General features: G+C 47.4%; 1 protein-coding gene across 2 annotated transcripts in view; it reads right to left on the bottom strand.

Annotated features, from left to right (window-relative positions):
* Positions 1-23,384, bottom strand: part of DOCK11 (dedicator of cytokinesis 11) — a 981,167-nt gene that overhangs the window by 755,633 nt on the left and 202,150 nt on the right. For both annotated transcript variants that reach the window (XM_063937505.1, XM_063937504.1), the window contains exon 9: positions 13,087-13,163. In XM_063937505.1, the coding sequence (XP_063793575.1) occupies positions 13,087-13,163 (77 nt within the window). The remainder of the gene's footprint in view (positions 1-13,086; positions 13,164-23,384) is intronic.

Genomic DNA, 23,384 nt, shown 5'->3' on the forward strand with positions numbered 1-23,384 from the left:
GAGGGCATTTGTGGGTGTCAACTGACCGTTTTCTGGGAGTGTTTGCAAAAATGCAGGCGTGTCCAAGCGTTTGCAGTGCGGGTGCCTGATGTAAATTCCGGGACCAAAAAAACTGAAGTGATCTCAAGTGCTGAGTAAGTCCAGAGCTACTCAGAAACTGCAAAAAACTTTGTCGTGCCGTCGGCTGCAAAAGCGTTTGCACACTTGCAAAGCTAAAATACACTCCCCCATAGGCGGCGACTATCTGATCGCAGCGCTGCAAAAAGCTGCTAACGAGCGATCAACTCCGAATGACCCCCAATGTGATTTGCAGATCACTAGGTATGTTGGGAACAGCTTTGTCCTAGGTATTACGGGGGCACAGGGCTGAATAAGGTAGGCACATGACTGTGGTTTACATAAGGCTATTATTCTGGGCATGAGGATAGTTTGGAAAATGAGGCAGTTGTGCTGAGCACAAGGGGGGTGATTCAGAGGTGGACCGATTAGCAGCTGGGACAAAACACTTGCAAGTGTCTACTACAATGTTATAATTCCATCCAGCTCAGAACCAGGCCCAGGGTCACATATGGAGGACATAAGGCTTATACAGGGCAGAGCTGATTACAATGTTACATATGGTGGACAACGAGGCTACTATACAGGGCAGTGTTTAAGTTTACATATGATGTACAAAAGGGGTCTGATTTAAAGGTAGAGGGGTATATGCAATTCACGGCGAATCGCGGCAATTTTTCGCCGTTTTTTAATTCGACTAAATTCGCCAGGTGAATTCCGGAAGGTGGCTTCCGGAATTCACCATATTCAATGAAAAACGGATTCGCCAGAGTCGCGGGCGAAAATCGGCCGATTTGGCGGATTTTGCCGCGATTTTAAAAAACGGTAAAAGACAAGGAAAACCCGGAAAAAAAAAATGGCGTGGGGTCCCCCCTCCAAAGCATAACCAGCCTCGGGCTCATCGAGCTGGTCCTGGTTCTAAAAATCCGGGGAAAAATTGGCCAGGGATCCCCCGTATTTTTAAAACCAGCACCGGGCTCTGCGCCTGGTGCTGGTGCCAAAAATACGGGGGACAAAAAGAGTAGGGGTCCCCCGTATTTTTAACACCAGCATCGGGCTCCACTAGCTGGACAGATAATGCCACAGCCGGGGGTCACTTTTATGCCGTGCCCTGCGGCCGTGGCATTAAATATCCAACTAGTCACCCCTGGCCGGGGTACCCTGGGGGAGTGGGGACCCCTTCAATCAAGGGGTCCCCCCCCCCAGCCACCCAAGGGCCAGGGGTGAAGCCCGAGGCTGTCCCCCCCCATCCAATGGGCTGCGGATGGGGGGGCTGATAGCCTTTTGTGATAATAAAAAGATATTGTTTTTTCCAGTAGTACTACAAGTCCCAGCAAGCCTCCCCCGCAAGCTGGTACTTGGAGAACCACAAGTACCAGCATGCGGGAGAAAAACGGGCCCGCTGGTACCTGTAGTACTACTGGGAAAAAAATACCCCCAAAAAAACAGGACACACACACCGTGACAGTAAAACTTTATTACACACTACCGACACACACATACTTACCTATGTTGACACGCCGACTGCCACGGTCTCCGACGATCCGAGGGTACCTGTGAAAAAATGATACTCACCTTCCAGCGTCCAGAGATAAATCCACGTCCAGAGAGATAAATCCACGTACTTGTAAAAAAAAAAGAAAACGCAAATACCCGCTCCATACCGGACTAGAAAGGGGTCCAATGCTTTCACATCAGACCCCTTTCTCCCGAATGCCGGGACATCACGCGACTCCTGTCACTGAAGTCCCTTCAGCCAATCAGGAAGCGCTACTTCCGTGGCGCTCACCTGATTGGCTGTGCGCTGTCTGTACTGTGACAGCACATCGCAAAGCCGCTCCATTACTTTCAATGGTGGGAACTTTGCGGGTAGCGGTGGGGTCACCCGCCGGTCAGCCGCTGACCGGCGGGTGACCTTACCGCTAGCCGCTAAGTTCCCACCATTGAAAGTAATGGAGCGGCTTTGCGATGTGCTGTCACAGTACAGACAGCGCACAGCCAATCAGGTGAGCGCAACGAAGTTGCGCTTCCTGATTGGCTTAGAGACCTTTCTGTGACAGCTGTCACTGACAGGTCTCATTCGTGGAAAGGTGTCCCATGTGTCAGCATGGGACCCCTTTCAGTCCGGCATGGAGCGGGTGTTCGGTTTGTTTTTTTGCCAAGTACGTGGATTTATCTCTGGACCATGGCTGAGGTGAGTATATTGATCTTTTCTTTTCAGGCATCCGTGGATTCTACATGGAGAAGAGGACCGATGTCGGCGTGTGAACATAGGTAAGTATGTGTGTGTCGACGTATGAAATAAAGTTTTACTGTCGACGGTGTGTGTGTCCTGTTTTTATTTGGGTATTTTTTTCCCAGTAGTACTACAGGTACCAGCGGGCCCGTTTTTCTCCCGCATGCTGGTACTTGTGGTTCTCCAAGTACCAGCTGGCGGGGGAGGCTTGCTGGGACTTGTAGTACTACTGGAAAAAACAATATCTTTTTATTATCACAAAAGGCTATCAGCCCCCCCATCCGCAGCCCATTGGATGGGGGGGGACAGCCTCAGGCTTCACCCCCCTGGCCCTTGGGTGGCTGGGGGGGGGGGGACCCCTTGATTGAAGGGGTCCCCACTCCCCCAGGGTACCCCGGCCAGGGGTGACTAGTTGGATATTTAATGCCACGGCCGCAGGGCACGGCATAAAAGTGACCCCCGGCTGTGGCATTATCTGTCCAGCTAGTGGAGCCCGATGCTGGTGTTAAAAATACGGGGGACCCCTACTCTTTTTGTCCCCCGTATTTTTGGCACCAGCACCAGGCGCAGAGCCCGGTGCTGGTTTTAAAAATACGGGGGATCCCCTGTCAATTTTTTCCCCGCATTTTTAGAACCAGGACCAGCTCGAAGAGCCCGAGGCTGGTTATGCTTTGGAGGGGGGACCCCACGCCATTTTTTTTTATGATTTCACCGTTCCAGCATAAAAAAAAAAAAAATAATATTTTAAAAAATATATAAATAATATTTGTGCCTCCAAAAAAAAAAAAAAAAGTACCTAATCCCTTCTAATATAAATAGATCTGCTATTCCCCCCCAAAAAAACACAAAAAAAAACATGTTTAAAATTTTTTTATTTGTTTTCACCCTCCAAAGTGTGGCGGATTGAAAATGACGAATTTGCTGTCTAAAAGCACTGCTGTCGAATTTCCAAACTTGAATTGAATATGCTTTGGTCGAATTGCAGCACTTGTATCATTGCAGAAAAGTCGAATTTGCAAAAATTCGAATTTCAAAAAGTCGAATTTTGAAAGTCCGTTTTTTGGTCGGAAAGCACTGAATTGCATAGGCGATTTTTTTTTGGGGTCGAAAATGACCCGAAATTCGACAATTTCGGGAATTCGACCGCAATTGCATATACCCCAGAAACGGTTACAAATGCAACTGCGTCTTTTGATGCATCCGCTACTGCGTCTTTATCCTAATGCCATGGCCAGTGGTCATCCTACTGAGATGATGAGTGGCTGCTGCGCTAATCTACCGCCGCGTGTACAAGGACCCACCATCAGTTGCACCATCAGAGATTGCCCCAGCACTAATGATGCGCAGAATCTCTTTCTAAACATGGCTGTTGGTGTCAGTGCTATTGTGTCTTTAGAAGTAGTCGCTGACAACAACACGCCCAGGCCTGGATAGCCATCCCCCGGTTACAACCCATAAATGGCGTGCACATGCATCACGCCAAGCTAGTCACAGCAAGGCGCAGGCTGGATGAGCATGGCTACATCTGTAGCTCATTGTTAAAGCTGTTGCAATCCTATTTACATATGAGCTAAAAACTCAGATAACCAGGCTAATAGAAAGCCTTTTTTTTTTTCTTTTTTTCATTTTTGAGATGCGTATGATGGATGAAGAATGCTGTTACAGCATCACCACCACTTATAACACCATTACTTCAGCCTCTCCCTGGACCCCAGGGGGCTTTTCGGTGCTAATTTGTATAGGAGAAAACCCCTTGCAAATAAAGAGGGGCGCTGTCTGCACCAATCAATGGAGACCACATCAATATATCAATAAAAATTCCACATGATTTATTTTTAAAAAATCTCAATTCTTACATATATATGCTGCAGCACAAAACAAAAAAATTAAAATATTCAATTAAACAACCATGATTAGATAAACAACAGATCAATTCATGAACTTATATATTCCCCCTAATCTACAGACCATCATTACTAAGGGTCCTAATCAATTAATTGAAACTTGATATGTAGATATTTTCTACTGACGTCCACTGGGTTATATAACTGAAGTGGTATGGGCTGATCTTCAAACACTAAGTGTTCATATGTCCCCAGAATTGCGTGGGATCTCTCCTAGAGATGTGTGCACACACTGCTTTATATAATTAGATGTTAATATGCATATTTATATCACCTCCAGATGATTTCAGCTTTTGTATTGATCCATGATTCAACTCCCTCTGCTGGTACTTATTCCGTTTTGTTGCAGACTATCTGGAGTATGAATTCTATTCACAGGCATCCACAGTGCTCCGGCTCCCTCTGCTGGTGGTTAGCCGCAATTGCAGGTACACTGACGATTATGCCGTGGATCTTAGACTGGATTCCAAATCGAAATAGATGGAGGTGATGCAGCCTGACTCAGTCAACTCGAAAACGCGTTTCTCCGCCTTCTAGTACCTCAGCGGCTTCCTCAGTTCGAATGACTGTGTTCAGAGGGCCTCGTTTATATAAGCCCTGTAATTTGTAATTCCCGCGCCGGTTTGCGCATGCGCACTCGCTCGTGCGTTGAAAGCCTCACTTTCAGTCCATTCATTTTATAGACTGCAGCGGCCATTTTGACAGCCCATACCAGACCTCGTTTTCATATCAGGAAATAGTTGAGAATTATCTCTTATGAAACCAAGCCTCACTTTGGATTTCGGTAGCCATTTTTTGATTTAAATAAAACCACTTTCATATATATATTCCACATATCATTTTCAATAACTACCATAATTATAAGATCCCTAATATTTATTAGCCCATATATATACTCTGATGTTCCCGCGCCGATTGCGCATGCGCACTCACTCGTGCGTTCCAAGCCTCACTTTCAGTCCATTCCTTCTATAGACTTCTCAGTCAGTACCAGCGCTTGGGAGTGTGCACCCTTGTTCACACAGTAGGTGGGGACAAGAGTGTATACATTTGGCTTTTCGGTGCTGTCCGTTTTCTTGGTGTTATAGTGTGGCTGTGTGGTGTCATGGAGGGGGAGCGGTAATACGAGTGAGATGACGTAAACACACGGATCTGCCCTCACAATCCCGTTCTGCAGTTACAGGTTGAGTATCCCATATCCAAATATCCGAAATACGGAATATTCCGAAATACGGACTTTTTGGAGTGAGATAGTGAAACTTTTGTTTTCTGATGGCTCAATGTACACAAACTTTGTTTAATACACAGTTATTAAAAAAATAAGATTTTACTTACCGGTAAATCTATTTCTCGTAGTCCGTAGTGGATGCTGGGGACTCCGTAAGGACTATGGGGAATAGACGGGCTCCGCAGGAGACATGGGTACTTTAAGAAAGAATTTAGATATTGGTGTGCTCTGGCTCCTCCCTCTATGTCCCTCCTCCAGACCTCAGTTAGAGAAACTGTGCCCGGAAGAGCTGACAGTATAAGGAAAGGATTTTGGTAATCCAGGGCAAGATACATACCAGCCACAGCAATCACACCGTATAACTTGTGATAAACTTACCCAGTCAACAGTATGAACAACAACAGAGCATCTGTTCAACCCTGAAGCAACTATAACATAACCCTTATTGAAGCAATAACTATATACAAGTATTGAATCAGAAGTCCGCACTTGGGACGGGCGCCCAGCATCCACTACGGACTACGAGAAATAGATTTACCGGTAAGTAAAATCTTATTTTCTCTAACGTCCTAGTGGATGCTGGGGACTCCGTAAGGACCATGGGGATTATACCAAAGCTTCCAAACGGACGGGAGAGTGCGGATGACTCTGCAGCACCGATTGAGCAAACACAAGGTCCTCCTCAGCCAGGGTATCAAACTTATAGAACTTTGCAAAAGTGTTTGAACCTGACCAAGTAGCCACTCGGCACAGCTGTAATGCCGAAACCCCTCGGGCAGCCGCCCAAGAAGAGCCCACATTCCTAGTGGAATGGGCCTTAACTGATTTTGGCAGCGGCAATCCAGCCGCAGAATGAGCCTGCTGAATCGTGTTACAGATCCAGCGAGCAATAGTTTGCTTTGAAGCAGGAGCACCAAGCTTGTTGGAAGCATACAGGATAAACAAAGACTCTGTTTTCCTGACCCTAGCCATTCTGGCTACATAAACCTTCAAAGCCCTGACCACATCAAGCAACTCGGAATCCTCCAAGTCAGTAGTAGCCACAGGCACCTCAATAGGTTGGTTTATATGAAAAGATGAAACCACTTTCGGCAGGAATTGTGGACGGGTCCTCAATTCTGCTCTCTCCGCATGGAAAACCAGATAGGGGCTTTTATGTGACAAAGCCGCCAATTCTGATACACGCCTAGCCGAAGCCAAGGCTAGTAGCATGACCACCTTCCACGTGAGATATTTCAATTCTACCGTTTTGAGTGGTTCAAACCAGTGGGATTTCAGGAAACTCAACACCACGTTAAGATCCCAAGGTGCCACTGGAGGCACAAAAGGGGGCTGAATATGCAGCACTCCCTTTACAAACGTCTGAACTTCAGGTAGAGAAGCCAGCTCTTTTTGAAAGAAAATGGATAGGGCCGAAATCTGGACCTTTATGGAACCCAATTTTAGGCCCAAAGTCACTCCTGACTGTAGGTAGTGATGGAAACGGCCCAGCTGGAATTCCTCCGTAGGGGCATTCCTGGCCTCACACCAAGCAACATATTTTCGCCATATACGGTGATAATATTGAGCTGTCACGCCCTTCCTAGCCATTATCAGCGTAGGAATAACCTCATCCGGAATGCCTTTCTCTGCTAGGATCCGGCGTTCAACCGCCATGCCGTCAAACGCAGCCGCGGTAAGTCTTGGAACAGACAGGGCCCCTGTTGCAACAAGTCCTGTCTTAGTGGAAGAGGCCACGGGTCCTCTGTGAGCATTTATTGCAGATCTGGATACCAAGTCCTTCTTGGCCAATCCGGAACAATGAGTATTGTTCTCACTCCTCTTTGTTGAGGCGGGATGCCATCATGTCCACCTGTGGCAGTTCCCACCGACTAGTTCCCACTAGTGCATCTACAGCTATCGCCTGAGGGTCTCTTGACCTGGCGCAATACCTCTGTAGCTTTTTGTTGAGGCGGGATGCCATCATGTCTACTTGTGGCAGTTCCCACCAACTTGCAATCTGCGTGAAGACTTCTTGATGAAGTCCCCACTCTCCCGGGTGGAGGTCGTGCCTGCTGAGGAAGTCTGCTTCCCAGTTGTCCACTCCCGGGATGAACACTGCTGACAGTGCGCTTACGTGATTCTCCGCCCAGCGAAGAATTCTGGTGGCTTCCGCCATTGCCACCCTGCTCCTTGTGCCGCCTTGTCGGTTTACATAAGCCACAGCGGTGATGTTGTCTGACTGAATCAGAACCGGTTGGTCGCGAAGCAGGGTCTCCGCTTGACGTAGGGCGTTGTATATGGCCCTTAGTTCCAGGATGTTGATGTGAAGGCAAGTCTCCTGACTTGACCACAGACCTTGGAAATTTCTTCCCTGTGTGACTGCTCCCCAGCCTCGGAGGCTTGCATCCGTGGTCACCAGGACCCAGTCCTGAATGCCGAATCTGCGGCCCTCGAGAAGGTGAGCACTCTGCAGCCACCACAGGAGAGACACCCTGGCCCTGTGGGATAGGGTGATTAACCGATGCATCTGAAGATGTGATCCGGACCATTTGTCCAGTAAGTCCCATTGAAAGGTCCTCGCATGGAACCTGCCGAAGAGAATGGCCTCGTATGATGCCACCATCTTTCCCAGGACTCGAGTGCAGTGATGCACCGACACCTGTTTTGGTTTTAATAGGTTTCTGACCAGTGTCATGAGTTCCTGAGCACTCGCTATTGGGAGATAAACCCTTTTCTGGTCTGTGTCCAGAATTATGCCCAGGAAAGGCAGACGAGTCGTAGGAATCAACTGCGACTTTGGAATATTTAGAATCCAGCCGTGTTGCCGTAACACTTCCAGAGAACGTGCTATGCTGATCAGCAACTGCTCTCTTGACCTCGCTTTTAAGAGGAGATCGTCCAAGTATGGGATAATTGTGACCCCTTGCTTCCGGAGGAGTACCATCATTTCCGCCATTACCTTGGTAAATATTCTCTGAGCCGTGGAAAGACCAAACGGCAACGTCTGAAATTGGTAATGACAATCCTGTACCACAAATCTGAGGTACGCCTGATGAGGTGGATAAATGGGGACTTGAAGGTATGCATCTTTTATGTCCAGAGACACCATAAAATCCCCCCCTTCCAGGCTTGCAATGACCGCTCTCAGCGATTCCATCTTGAACCGGAACCTTTTCAGGTACATGTTCAGGGATTTTAAATTCAATATGAGTCTGACCGAACCGTCCAGTTTCGGTACTACAAACATGGTCGAATAATAACCCCTTCCTTGTTGAAGGAGGGGAACCTTGACCACCACCTGTTGAAGATACAATTTGTGAATTGCAATTAACACTATTTCCCTCTCGAGGGGGGAAGCTGGCAGGGCCGATTTGAGGTATCGGTGAGGGGGCATCTCTTCGAATTCCAGCTTGTATCCCTGAGACACAATATCTATTGCCCACGGATCCAACTGGGAGTGAACCCACTTGTGGCTGAAATTTCGGAGACGCGCCCCCACCGGGCCTAGCTCCGCCTGTGGAGCCCCAGCTTCATGCGGTGGATTTTGTGGAAGCCGGGGAGGACTTCTGTTCCTGGGAACCAGCTGTATTGTGCAGCTTCTTTCCTCTGCCCCTGGCAAGAAAGGACGCACCTCGGACTTTCTTGCTTTTCTGTGATCGATAGGACTGCATTTGGTAATACGGTGCTTTCTTAGGCTGTGAGGAAACATATGGTAAAAAATTTGACTTTCCAGCAGTAGCTGTGGAGACCAGGTCCGAGAGACCCTCCCCAAACAATTCCTCACCCTTGTAAGGTAAAACCTCCATGTGCCTTTTTGAGTCGGCATCACCTGTCCATTGCCGAGTCCACAGGACCCTTCTGGCAGAAATCGACATAGCATTTATTCTAGAACCAAGTAGACTAATGTGTCTTTGAGCATATCTCATATATAGGACAGCGTCTTTTATATGCCCCAGGGTCAATAATATAGTATCCTTGTCTAAGGTATCAAGTTCCTCAGACAGGGTGTCCGTCCATGCTGCTACAGCACTACACACCCAGGCCGACGCGATCGCCGGCCTCAGTAAGGTACCTGATTGTGTATAAATGGACTTCAGGGTACCCTCCTGCTTTCTATCTGCAGCATCTTTGAGGGTAGCCGTATCCTGTGACGGCAGGGCTACCTTCTTGGATAAGCATGTTAAAGCTTTTGTCCACCCTAGGGGAGGATTCCCAGCGTAACCTGTCCGTTGGCGGGAAAGGATACGCCATAAGAATCCGTTTGGAAATCTGCAGTTTTTTATCGGGAGATTTCCAAGCCTTTTCATATAACTCATTTAGCTCGTGTGAAGGTCACCACCTGCCTCTTTTCCCCATACATATGAACCCTCTTGTCAGGGACTGGGGTTTCCTCTGTGATGTGCAACACATCCTTATTTGCTATAATCATATAACGTATGGATTTAGCCAATTTTGGCTGTAACTTTGCATCATCGTAATCGACACTGGAATCAGAATCCATGTCGGTATCTGTGTCAACAATTTGGGATAGTGGGCGCTTCTGAGACCCTGACGGCCTCTGCGACATAGGATCAGGCACAGGCTGAGACCCTGACTGTCCTGAGGCTTCAGCTTTTTCCAACCTTTTATGCAAGGAATTAACATTATTATTTAAAACCTTCCACATATCCATCCAATCAGGTGTCGGCGCCGTCGGCAGAGACACCATATTCATTTGCTCCCGCTCTGCTTCCACATAGCCTTCCTCGTCATACATGTCGACCCAAGCGTACCGACACACCATACACACAGGGAATGCCCTTTTTGAAGACAGTTTCCCCACAAGGCCCTTTGGAGAGACAGAGAGAGAGTATGCCAGCACACACCCCAGCGCTATAAACCCAGGAATAACACAGTAACTTAACGTTAACCCAGTAGCTGCTGTTATATTGATTTTTGCGCCTAATTATGTGCCCCCCCTCTCTTTTTACCCTCTTCTACCGTGTATCTGCAGCGGAGAGCCTGGGGAGCTTCCTCTCAGCGGAGCTGTGGAGAAAAAATGGCGCTGTTGAGTGCTGAGGAAGAAGCCCCGCCCCCTCGACGGCGGGCTTCTGTCCCGCATAAATATGTATTTTCCTGGCGGGGGCTCATACATATATACAGTGCCCAACTGTATATATGTTCACTTTTGCCAAAAAGAGGTCCAAATGCTGTCTAGGTCGACCACTATTGTCGACAGTAACTAGGTCGACAGGGTGTCTAGGTTGACAGGGTCTTTAGGTCGACATGTTCTAGGTCGACAGGTCAAAAGGTCGACATGAGTTTTTAATGTTATTTTGGTGTCGTTTTCTTCATAGAGTGACCGGGAACCTCAATTAGTGCACCGCGTCCCCTCGCATGGCTCGCTTCGCTCGCCATGCTTCGGGCATGGTGCCTTCGCTTTGCTTGGCACAGATTACCGTTCCAATCGTAGTCCACATGGATCGTTAAGTATGAAAAGGTTAAAAAAAAGAAAAAAATTGTGAAAAATTCGTGTCGACCTTTTGACCTGTCGACCTAAAGACCCTGTCGACCTAGTTACTGTCGACCAATAGTGGTCGACCTTGACATTGTCGACCTAGTTACTGTCGACTTTCAATCCGGATCTCTCCCCCCCCCCCCCCCCCCCCCTGCACCCTTACAGTGACCGGAGTATGTGAGGTGTGTGGGAGCAATGGCGCACAGCTACAGTGCTGTGCGCTACCTCAGTGAAGACCGGAGTCTTCTGCCGCCGATTTCGAAGTCTTCTTGCTTCTCATACTCACCCGGCTTCTGTCTTCCGGCTCTGCGAGGGGGACGGCGGCGCGGCTCTGGGATCGGACGACGAGGGTGAGATCCTGTGTACGATCCCTCTGGAGCTAATGGTGTCAGTAGCCTAAGAAGCAGTACCTAGCTTCAGAGAGTGGGGCTGCTTCTCTCCCCTCTGTCCCACGATGCAAGGAGTCTGTTGCCAGCAGAGCTCCCTGAAAATAAAAAACCTAACAAAATACTTTCTCACAGTAAGCTCAGGAGAGCTCACTGAAACAAACCCAGCTCGTCCGGGCACAGATTCAAACTGAGGTCTGGAGGAGGGACATAGAGGGAGGAGCCAGAGCACACCAGAATCTAAATTCTTTCTAAAAGTGCCCATGTCTCCTGCGGAGCCCGTCTATTCCCCATGGTCCTTACGGAGTCCCCAGCATCCACTAGGATTAAATGACCTTCAGACTGTGTATATAAGGTGTATATGAAACATAAATGAATTGTGTGAATGTAGACACACTTTGTTTAATGCACAAAGTTATAAAAAATATTGGCTAAAATGACCTTCAGGCTGTGTGTATAAGGTGTATATGTAACATAAATGCATTCTGTGCTTAGATTTAGGTCCCATTGCCATGATATCTCATTATGGTATCTAATTATTCCAAAATACGGAAAAATCCCATATCCAAAATACCTCTGGTCCCAAGCATTTAGGATAAGGGATACTCAACCTGTATTATATACTGGTGAATGAAATTGTTCACCAGTTACGTTGATAGTGTAGCTTTGATTTTAATGCACAATTTGAACATATCTTGAACTGATCACCCCTGCTTTTCAACCTGCTGTGGGTAAATAAACCATACTATAATCATTATTCAGCCAAGGTCTCAATACATTACAAAGCCTAACAACAAAAAATTGTTACGTTGCCAAGGATATTTGAATGAATTTAGGGTATTTTTAGTTTGCTGAATTAAAAAATTAAAGGTGTTTTTTTTTTCTTTCAAATTGGCTCTAGTTGTTAAGATAATGGATACCCTAAATAGGGAACTTAGGGGGTCATTCTGACCCGATCGCTCGCTGCAGCGCAGCAGTCGGGTCGGAACTGCACATGCTCCGGCGCATGGCAGCTTTCGTTACCTAGCGATCACCTCTGAGACAGAGGCGGTTGCTGGGCGGGAGGGGACTGAACGGTGGGGTTATGCCGCCGAATAGGGGGAGAGGTCCGGCCAACACAGGTGTGGCCGGACCGTTGGGGGGGCGGGCCGCGGCGGGGCCGCGGCGGCGCCGCTGCACCAGCGTCAGTTACAAATAAATTTAGCACAGCTAAGATCAACTCGGAATGACCCCCTTAGTCATAACGCGTACATACAGGGAATCTACCAGATCATTCTAGAAGGTGAGAAGTAAATATTCTAGGTGGTTACTCTGTGATCATTGTAAAGTGAGAGTTGGCCGTTCCGTAGTTACTTGTATTAATTTAAAAACATAATACACAAATACTTCCTTTAAAAGTGGCATCATTTTCTGGCAGCTATAACAGTTATCATATGTAGGTATGCCATCAGTGTGAGGGAAGGAAAGTAATGTTTGCATAATAGACCACCAATAGTCCACCACATTTTACACAGCTGATCTCTTGACTAAAATTGGAGGAGATTATACACGTGCTCTTGTGCTATTGTTATTACAACAGTAAAATGTGTCAGCTTTTCACCATGATCGTAGTCTACGTATTCCACAATTTATTCAGGCTTACTTTATATAGTTTAAATGAAAAAGTAAAACCTTTTAAAGAAAAACCTCCCCCTCGCTTAACCCGACCATGAGGCACATGTCGGAAAATTGCTTTCCAGGCACAGATTCAACACTTAGTTTTTATGACTTGGAAGAACTGGAATAAAAACTAATACCTTCACCAGCTCCGGATGCATGCTCTTCTCCAGACTTTCCATGATGTTCTCTGTTTTCCCTGCACCACCATCATCATCTGTAGGTTAGAGAACAGTATACATTATGTCAGCGGCAGAACCATTTTTAATTACCAATTAGCAACTGGTCATTTTGTTTTCTAAAAGGCACAAGAGAAATAACTGCAGGCTGCTTAGGGGGTTATTCGGAAGTTGTTAGTAAAACAAAACAAAAAATAGAAATTGGGCAAAACCATGGTGCACTGCAGGTGGGGCAGATGGAACATGTGCAGAGAATTTCATTTGGGCAGCATGTGTTCAAACTGAAATCTAAATTGCAGTGTAAAAATACAGCATCCAGTATTTACCCTGCACAGAAACAATATAACCCACCCAAATCTAAACTCACTCTGCACGTGTTACATCTGCTCCACCTGCAGTGCAGCATGGTTTTGCCCAATTTCTATCTTTTTTGGTTAGCTAACAACTCTGAATAACCCCCTTAGTTACTATGGTTACAACACAATGGGTATATTGATCAGGCAGCTATTGATGGTTTCAAAATTAACCTGATAATTACTGCTGCAATAACTACAGTACCCTACGCTATAATTAGTTTATATTCAACATACTAAATATAGTTTAGGGGGAAAAAGCAAATCTTGCAGGGATTTGTTCTTTTTATATGAAATATGCATACAAATGTTATTCAGTGTGAGAGACAAAATGACATTCAGTTTCAAAGAGAAAATTGCACTACTCCTAGGTGGTCATTCCGAGTTGATCGCTCGCTAGCAGTTTTTAGCAGACGCTATGCCACCGCCCACTGGGAGTGTATTTTAGCTTAGCAGAAGTGCGAACGAAAGGATCGCAGAGCGGCTGCAAAGTTTTTTTGTGCAGTGTCAGAGTAGCTCAAAACCTACTCGGCGCTTGTGATCACTTCAGATTGTTCAGTTCCTGTTTTGACGTCACAAACAAGCCCTGCATTCGCCCAACCACGCCTGCATTTTTCCTGGCACGCCTGCGTTTTTGTGAGCACTCCCTGAAAACATCCAGAAACGCCCACTTCATGTCAATCACTCTGCGGCCAGCAGTGCGACTGAAAAGCTTCGCTAGACCCTGTGTGAAACTAGTTTGTTGTAATAGTACGTCGCACGTGCGCATTGCGCCGCATACGCATGCGCAGAAGTGTCGTTTTTTTGCCTCATCGCTGTACTGCGAACGAATGCAGCTAGCGATCAACTCGCTAATACACAAAGGGGATGTTGTAGCATAGGGCCTTAACGCGTTTGTAAGAAACTGCACAGCATTCTCCTTGCAGCTGTGCAATTCCATGTCACTACAATTCTAATGCAGCAGGAGGCGTCTGCATTAGTGAAGATTCAAGTGCTGCGTCTGAGTACCCAGTCCCAGATAATCATCGCGACCATTGGTCACTATTCCCAATGGTTACAGGCACCGGCCAACCTGGGTAAGCTGAAGCAGACCTTGGACGCAGACCCTGCCCCCATTTTGAAGAACAGTGCCGGGTGCCGCCCCAGCTCTACACCCCAAACACTGTCAATCATGCTGCGGCCGACAGGTGGCTGCGAGTAACATTGCAAACTCGTTCTGCACATGCACGGAACAGATCTTGCGCCTCCAAACATCGGCTTGCGTACAAATATGAATTAGGCCCCTTGTACACAAGCATGTTTATTATTCTTATTTGTATGTATATTTAACTGTATTATACATGTTACATGCAACTTTAACATTATAAATAACACTGTTCAGACACAGACCTACTATGTTATGCATATGGCACTTCATTAAAGTATTCCCATTGTGTACTGTAACATTAGCATTCAGGCGACATTACCTGGCACAATGCTACTGTTATATCCTAGCATCAACCTGGTAAGATTTTAAATGCTCTTCAAGTCGCTCAAAATGCCTGTATAACAGGCACATTTTTCTAGTCTTTTAATGCAAAATGTACCCTTATCTACATCAAAGTCTGGAAACTAATTATAAAATCATTTTTTGGGTGTTCCCTGGAAATCTGGTAATTTTCTTCCGTTACAAAAGACTATGGGGGTCATTCCGAGTTGATCGCTCGCTAGCAGTTTTTAGCAGTTGTGCAAATGCATAGTCGCCGCCCACGGGGGAGTGTATTTTCGCTTTGCAGGAGTGCGAACGCCTGTGCAGCAGAGCGCCTGCAAACACATTTTGTGCAAAACAAGACCAGCACTGTAGTTACTTATCCTGTGCGATGGTTGCTGCGACACGGTAATGACGTCAGATACCCGCTCAACAAATGCCCGGCAACCCCTGCGTTTTTCCAAACACTCCCAGAAAACGGTCAGTTGACACCCATAAACGCCCTCTTCTTGTCAATCTCCTTGCGATCGGCTGTGCGATTGGAATCGTCGCTAGAACCAGTGCACAACCACAAAGGACTTCGTACCCGTATGATGCGCATGCGCATTGCGGTGCATATGCATGCGCAGATTAGCCATTTTTTTCAATGATCGCTACGCAGCGAACAACGGCAGCTAGCGATCAACTCAGAATGACCCCCTATGAGAGCAGAACAGTGCGAAGTAGTAATTCTTTGTCTCCATCCATCAATTTATTGTTTGTTGTAATGCTGTGTTTCCCTGTTGCTGGCTGCTTGTGGACTTTCAGTGTTCCTGTTATTGCACGTATAAGTTCGCACAGAACCTGCTGGCTGCAGAGTAACTTTCTGTGCACATAAATCCAAAAGGTAAATTTTTTCAATATAACTACAGCCAGTTATATTGCTGCCAGCGATCAGCTGCTTGATATACAGTACTTAAAAACGTATAACTTTTTGTCACATTCTATAAAATACTTAAACTTACATATCATGCAATGTATAAGTGAGGGTGTTTAGCCGGGTGTAGTATGGTATGCCGGCGGCCAGGCTCCCGGCGACCAGCATACCGGCGCCGGGAGACCGACCGCCGGCATACCGACAGCGTGGCGAGCGCAGATGAGCCCCTTGCGGGCTCGCTGCTCTCGTCACGCTGCGGGCACGGTGGCACGCCACGCTATTTATTCTCCCTCCAGGGGGGTCGTGGACCCCCACGAGGGAGAATATGTGTCAGTATGCCGGGTGTCGGGATTCCGGCGGCGGTACACTGTGCGCCGAGATCCCGACATTCGGCAAGCAGAAGACCACCCGTTTAGCCGTAGTTAATAAACAGTGCAAGTGGGAAATACTTTGCAACACTTATCTTTTATTACACTGGTTACACTACCAAGCTAAAAGCGGAAATCTAATTGGATACTACGGGTTACAACATGTCAGTTTTCTGCACCATGGGGGTAATTCCAAGTTGATCGCAGCAGGATTTTTGATAGCAATTAGGCAAAACCATGTGCACTGCAGGGGAGGCAGATATAACATGTGCAGAGAGAGTTAGCTTTGGGTGGGGTGTGTTCAATCTGCAATCTAAATTGCAGTGTAAAAATAAAGCAGCCAGTATTTACCCTGCACAGAAACAATATAACCCACCCATATCTAACTCTCTCTGCACATGTTATATCTGCCTCCCCTGCAGTGCACATGGTTTTGCCCAATTGCTATCAAAAATCCTGCTGCGATCAACTTGGAATTACCCCCCATGTGCTACTGATAATACTTACAGTGCATTGGAAATTGGTTTTGCTCTTTTTATATATATATATATATATGACAATTTGCACTACATAGATTAAAGACAGGTGGGTAAATAAATTACTGTAAATATGCTTCTTGGGGTCATTAAAATAAGATTTTACTTACCGGTAAATCTATTTCTCGTAGTCCGTAGAGGATGCTGGGGACTCCGTAAGGACCATGGGGATAGACGGGCTCCGCAGGAGACATGGGCACTTTAAGAAAGAATTTAGTTCCTGGTGTGCACTGGCTCCTCCCTCTATGCCCCTCCTCCAGACCTCAGTTAGAGAAACTGTGCCCAGAGGAGATGGACAGCACAAGGAAAGGATTTTGTTAATCCAAGGGCAAGATTCATACCAGCCACACCAATCACACCGTATAACTTGTGATAACTACCCAGTTAACAGTATGAAAACAACTTATCATCAGTGCAAGACGATGCAACTATAACGTAACCCTTATTAAAGCAATAACTATATACAAGTATTGCAGAAGAAGTCCGCACTTGGGACGGGCGCCCAGCATCCTCTACGGACTACGAGAAATAGATTTACCGGTAAGTAAAATCTTATTTTCTCTAACGTCCTAGAGGATGCTGGGGACTCCGTAAGGACCATGGGGATTATACCAGAGCTCCCAAACGGGCGGGAGAGTGCGGATGACTCTGCAGCACCGATTGAGCAAACATGAGGTCCTCCTCAGCCAGGGTATCAAACCTACAGAATTTTGCAAAAGTGTTTGAACCCGACCAAGTAGCAGCTCGACACAGCTGTAGTGCCGAGACCCCCCGGGCAGCCGCCCAAGAAGAGCCCACCTTCCTAGTGGAATGGGCCTTGACCGATTTTGGTAACGGCAATCCAGCCGTAGAATGTGCTTGCAGAATCGTGTTACAAATCCAGCGAGCAATAGTTTGCTTTGAAGCAGGGGCACCAATCTTGTTGGATGCATACAGGACAAACAGCGCTTCAGTTTTCCTGACTAGACGTTCTGGCCACGTAAATTGTCAAAGCCCTGACCACATCAAGTAACTCGGAATCCTCCAAGTCACGTGTAGCCACAGGCACCACAATAGGTTGGTTCATATGAAAAGATGATACCACTTTCGGCAGAAATTGCGAACGGGTCCGCAATTCTGCTCTATCCATATGGAAAACCAGATAGGGGCTTTAATGTGACATAGGGGTATATGCAATTGCGGTCGAATTCGCGGCAATTTTCGCCGTTTTTTAATTCGACTCAATTCGACAGGTGAATCCCGGAAGGTGGCTTCCGGAATTCACCATATTCAATGAAAAACGGATTCGCCAGAGTCGCGGGCGAAAATCGGCCGATTTGGCGGATTTTGCCGCGATTTTAAAAAACGGTAAAAAAACGTGAAAAACCCGAAAAAAAAATGGCGTGGGGTCCCCCCTCCAAAGCATAACCAGCCTCGGGCTCATCGAGCTGGTCCTGGTTCTAAAAATGCAGGGGAAAAATTGGCCAGGGATCCCCCGTATTTTTAAAACCAGCACCGGGCTCTGCGCCTGGTGCTGGTGCCAAAAATACGGGGGACAAAAAGAGTAGGGGTCCCCCGTATTTTTTACACCAGCATCGGGCTCCACTAGCTGGACAGATAATGCCACAGCCGGGGGTCACTTTTATGCCGTGCCCTGCGGCCGTGGCATTAAATATCCAACTAGTCACCCCTGGCCGGGGTACCCTGGGGGAGTGGGGACCCCTTCAATCAAGGGGTCCCCCCCCCCAGCCACCCAAGGGCCAGGGGTGAAGCCCGAGGCTGTCCCCCCCCATCCAATGGGCTGCGGATGGGGGGGCTGATAGCCTTTTGTGATAATAAAAAGATATTGTTTTTTCCAGCAGTACTACAAGTCCCAGCAAGCCTCCCCCGCAAGCTGGTACTTGGAGAACCACAAGTACCAGCATGCGGGAGAAAAACGGGTCCGCTGGTACCTGTAGTACTACTGGGAAAAAATACCCAAATAAAAACAGGACACACACACCTTGATAGTAAAACTTTATTACACACTACCGACACACACATACTTACCTATGTTGACACGCCGACTGCCACGGTCTCCGACGATCCGAGGGTACCTGTGAAAAAATTATACTCACCTTCCAGCGTCCAGAGATAAATCCACGTCCAGAGAGTAAAATCCACGTACTTGTTTAAAAAAAAAAACACGCAAAAACCCGCTCCATACCGGACTAGAAAGGGGTCCAATGTTTTCACATCAGACCCCTTTCTCCCGAATGCCGGGACATCACGTGACTCCTGTCACTGACGTCCCTTCAGCCAATCAGGAAGCGCTACTTCCGTGGCGCTCACCTGATTGGCTGTGCGCTGTCTGTACTGTGACAGCACATCGCAAAGCCGCTCCATTACTTTCAATGGTGGGAACTTTGCGGGTAGCGGTGGGGTCACCCGCCGGTCAGCCGCTGACCGGCGGGTGACCTTACCGCTAGCCGCTAAGTTCCCACCATTGAAAGTAATGGAGCGGCTTTGCGATGTGCTGTCACAGTACAGACAGCGCACAACCAATCAGGTGAGCGCAACGAAGTTGCGCTTCCTGATTGGCTTAGAGACCTTTCTGTGACAGCTGTCACTGACAGGTCTCATTCGTGGAAAGGTGTCCCATGTGTCAGCATGGGACCCCTTTCAGTCCGGCATGGAGCGGGTGTTCGGTTTGTTTTTTTGCCAAGTACGTGGATTTATCTCTGGACCATGGCTGAGGTGAGTATATTGATCTTTTCTTTTCAGGTATCCGTGGATTCTACATGGAGAAGAGGACCGATGTCGGCGTGTGAACATAGGTAAGTATGTGTGTGTCGACGTATGAAATAAAGTTTTACTGTCGACGGTGTGTGTGTCCTGTTTTTATTTGGGTATTTTTTTCCCAGTAGTACTACAGGTACCAGCGGGCCCGTTTTTCTCCCGCATGCTGGTACTTGTGGTTCTCCAAGTACCAGCTTGCGGGGGAGGCTTGCTGGGACTTGTAGTACTGCTGGAAAAAACAATATCTTTTTATTATCACAAAAGGCTATCAGCCCCCCCATCCGCAGCCCATTGGATGGGGGGGGGGACAGCCTCGGGCTTCACCCCTGGCCCTTGGGTGGCTGGGGGGGGGGACCCCTTGATTGAAGGGGTCCCCACTCCCCCAGGGTACCCCGGCCAGGGGTGACTAGTTGGATATTTAATGCCACGGCCGCAGGGCACGGCATAAAAGTGACCCCCGGCTGTGGCATTATCTGTCCAGCTAGTGGAGCCCGATGCTGGTGTTAAAAATACGGGGGACCCCTACTCTTTTTGTCCCCCGTATTTTTGGCACCAGCACCAGGCGCAGAGCCCGGTGCTGGTTTTAAAAATACGGGGGATCCCCTGTCAATTTTTTCCCCGCATTTTTAGAACCAGGACCAGCTCGAAGAGCCCGAGGCTGGTTATGCTTTGGAGGGGGGACCCCACGCCATTTTTTTTTATGATTTCACCGTTCCAGCATAAAAAAAAAAAAAAAAAAAAAATAATATTTTAAAAAATATATAAATAATATTTGTGCCTCCAAAAAAAAAAAAAAAAGTACCTAATCCCTTCTAATATAAATAGATCTGCTATTCCCCCCCAAAAAAACACAAAAAAAAACATGTTTAAAATTTTTTTATTTGTTTTCACCCTCCAAAGTGTGGCGGATTGAAAATGACGAATTTGCTGTCTAAAAGCACTGCTGTCGAATTTCCAAACTTGAATTGAATATGCTTTGGTCGAATTGCAGCACTTGTATCATTGCAGAAAAGTCGAATTTGCAAAAAGTCGAATTTCAAAAAGTCGAATTTGAAAGTCCGTTTTTTGGTCGGAAAGCACTGAATTGCATAGGCGATTTTTTTTTTTGGTCGAAAATGACCCGAAATTCGACAATTTCGGGAATTCGACCGCAATTGCATATACCCCATAGCCCCTAATTCTGACACACGTCTAGCCGAAGCCAAGGCTAATAACATGACCACCTTCCACGTGAGATATTTTCACTCCGCCGTTTTAAGTGGTTCAAACCAGTGTGACTTTAGGAAACTTAACACCACGTTAAGATCCCAAGGTGCCACCGGAGGCACAAAAGGAGGCTGAATATGCAGCACTCCTTTTACAAACGTCTGAACTTCTGGTAGAGAAGCCAACTCTTTTTGAAAGAAAATGGATAGGGCCGAAATCTGAACCTTAATGGAGCCTAAGTTTTTTATGCCCAAATTCACTCCAGTTTGTAGGAAGTGAAGGAAACGGCCCAGATGGAATTCTTCCGTAGGAGCATTCCTGGCCTCACACCAAGAAACATATTTTCGCCATATACGGTGATAATGTTAAGATGTCACGTCCTTCCTAGCCTTTATCAGCGTAGGAATGAACACATCCGGAATGCCTTTTTCCGCTAGGATCCGGCGTTCAACCGCCATGCCGTCAAACGCAGCCGCGGTAAGTCTTGGAACAGACATGGGCCCTGTTGCAACAGGTCCTGACTTAGAGGAAGAGGCCACGGATTTTCTGTAAGCATTTCCTGCAGATCCGGATACCAGATCCTTTGTGGCCAATCTGGAACAATGAGGATTGTTCTCACTCCTCCTTTTTCTTATTATTCTCAACCCTTGGGTATGAGAGGAAGAGGAGGAAATACATAGACTGACTGGAACACCCACAGTGTCACTAGGGCATCTACCGCTACTGCCTGAGGGTCTCTTGACCAGGCGCAATAACTCTGCAGCTTTTTGTTGAGGCGGGACGCCATCCTGTCTATCTATGGCAGTCCCCACCGAACTGCAATCTGTGCGAAGACTTCCTGATGAAGTCTCCACTCTCCAGGACGTATGTCTGGTGAGGAAGTCTGCTTCCCAGTTGTTCACTTCCGGAATGAACACTGTTGACAGTGCTCTTACATGATTCTCCGCCCAGCGAAGAATTCTGGTGGCTTTCGCCATCGCCACTCTGCTCCTTGTGCCGCCTTGGCGGTTTACATGAGCTACTGCTGTGACGTTGTCTGACTGGATCAGAACCGGTTGGTCGCGAAGAAAGGTCTCCGCTTGACGTAGGGCGTTGTATATGGCCCTTAGTTCCAATATGTTGATGTGAAGACAAGTCTCTTGACTTGACCACAGACCTTGGAAATTTCTTCCCTGTGTGACTGCTCCCCAGCCTCAGAGGCTCGCGTCCGTGGTCACCAGGATCTAGTCCTGAATGCCGAATCTGCGGCCCTCTAGAAGGTGAGCACTCTGCAGCCACCACAGGAGAGATACCCTGGCCCTGGGGGATAGGGTGATCAACTGATGAATCTGTAGATGTGACCCGGACCACTTGTCCAGTAGGTCCCATTGGGAAGTCCTCGCATGGAACCTGCTGAAGGGAATGTTTTTCCCAGGACTCGAGTGCAGTGATGCACTGACACCTGTCTTGGTTTCAATAGGTCCCTGACTAGAGTCATGAGTTCCTGGGCCTTCTCTATCTGAAGGTAAACCCATTTCTGGTCTGTATCCAGAATCATACCCAGACGGGCAGACGAGTTATAGGAACCAACTGTGACCTCGGGAAATTGAGAATCCAGCCGTGTTGCTGTGACACCTTCAGCGAAAGTGACAGGCTGTTCAACAACTGCTCTTTTGATCTCGCCCTTATTAGGAGATCGTCCAAGTATGGGACAACTGTGACTCCTTGCTTGCGTAGGAGCACCATTATTTCCGCCAATTACCCTGAAATTGGTAATGACAATCCTGTACCGCAATTGTCAGGTACGCCTGATGGGGTGGATAAATGGGAACATGAAGGTATGCAGCCTTTATGTTTAGATACACCATCAAATCCCCCCCTTCCAGGCTGGCGATGATCGCTCTGGGCGATTCCACTTTAAATTTGAACCTTTTCCCGTATAGGTTCAGAGATTTTAATTTTAAAAATAGGTCTGACCGAACCGTACGGTTTCGGGACTACAGCCAAGGTTGAGTCATATCGCCTTCCTTGTTGCAGGAGGGGAACCTTGAGCACCACCTGTTGGAGATACAATGTGTGAATTGTATTTAATATTATCTCCCTTCCTGGGGGAGAAGCCGGTAGGTCCGATAAGGAAAAACCGGCGAGGAGGCACCTTTCGAATTCCAGCTTGTAACCCTGAGAAACAATTTTCTCTGACGTCCTAAGTGGATGCTGGGACTCCGTAAGGACCATGGGGATTAGCGGCTCCGCAGGAGACTGGGCACAACTAAAGAAAGCTTTAGGACTACCTGGTGTGCACTGGCTCCTCCCACTAAGACCCTCCTCCAGACCTCAGTTAGATTCTTGTGCCCGGCTGAGCTGGATGCACACTAGGGGCTCTCCTGAGCTCCTAGAAAGAAAGTATATTTAAGTTTTTTATTTTACAGTGAGATCTGCTGGCAAGAGACTCACTGCAGTGAGGGACTAAGGGGAGAAGAAGCGAACCTACCTAACAGGTGGTAGTTTGGGCTTCTTAGGCTACTGGACACCATTAGCTCCAGAGGGATCGACCGCAGAACCCGACCTTGGTGTTCGTTCCCGGAGCCGCGCCGCCGTCCCCCTTACAGAGCCAGAAGCATGAAGAGTCCGGAAAATCGGCGGCAGAAGACTACGGTCTTCACCAAGGTAGCGCAC

Source organism: Pseudophryne corroboree, chromosome 8 (genome assembly GCF_028390025.1).
Source record: "Pseudophryne corroboree isolate aPseCor3 chromosome 8, aPseCor3.hap2, whole genome shotgun sequence".
Taxonomy (NCBI): Eukaryota; Metazoa; Chordata; class Amphibia; order Anura; family Myobatrachidae; genus Pseudophryne; species Pseudophryne corroboree.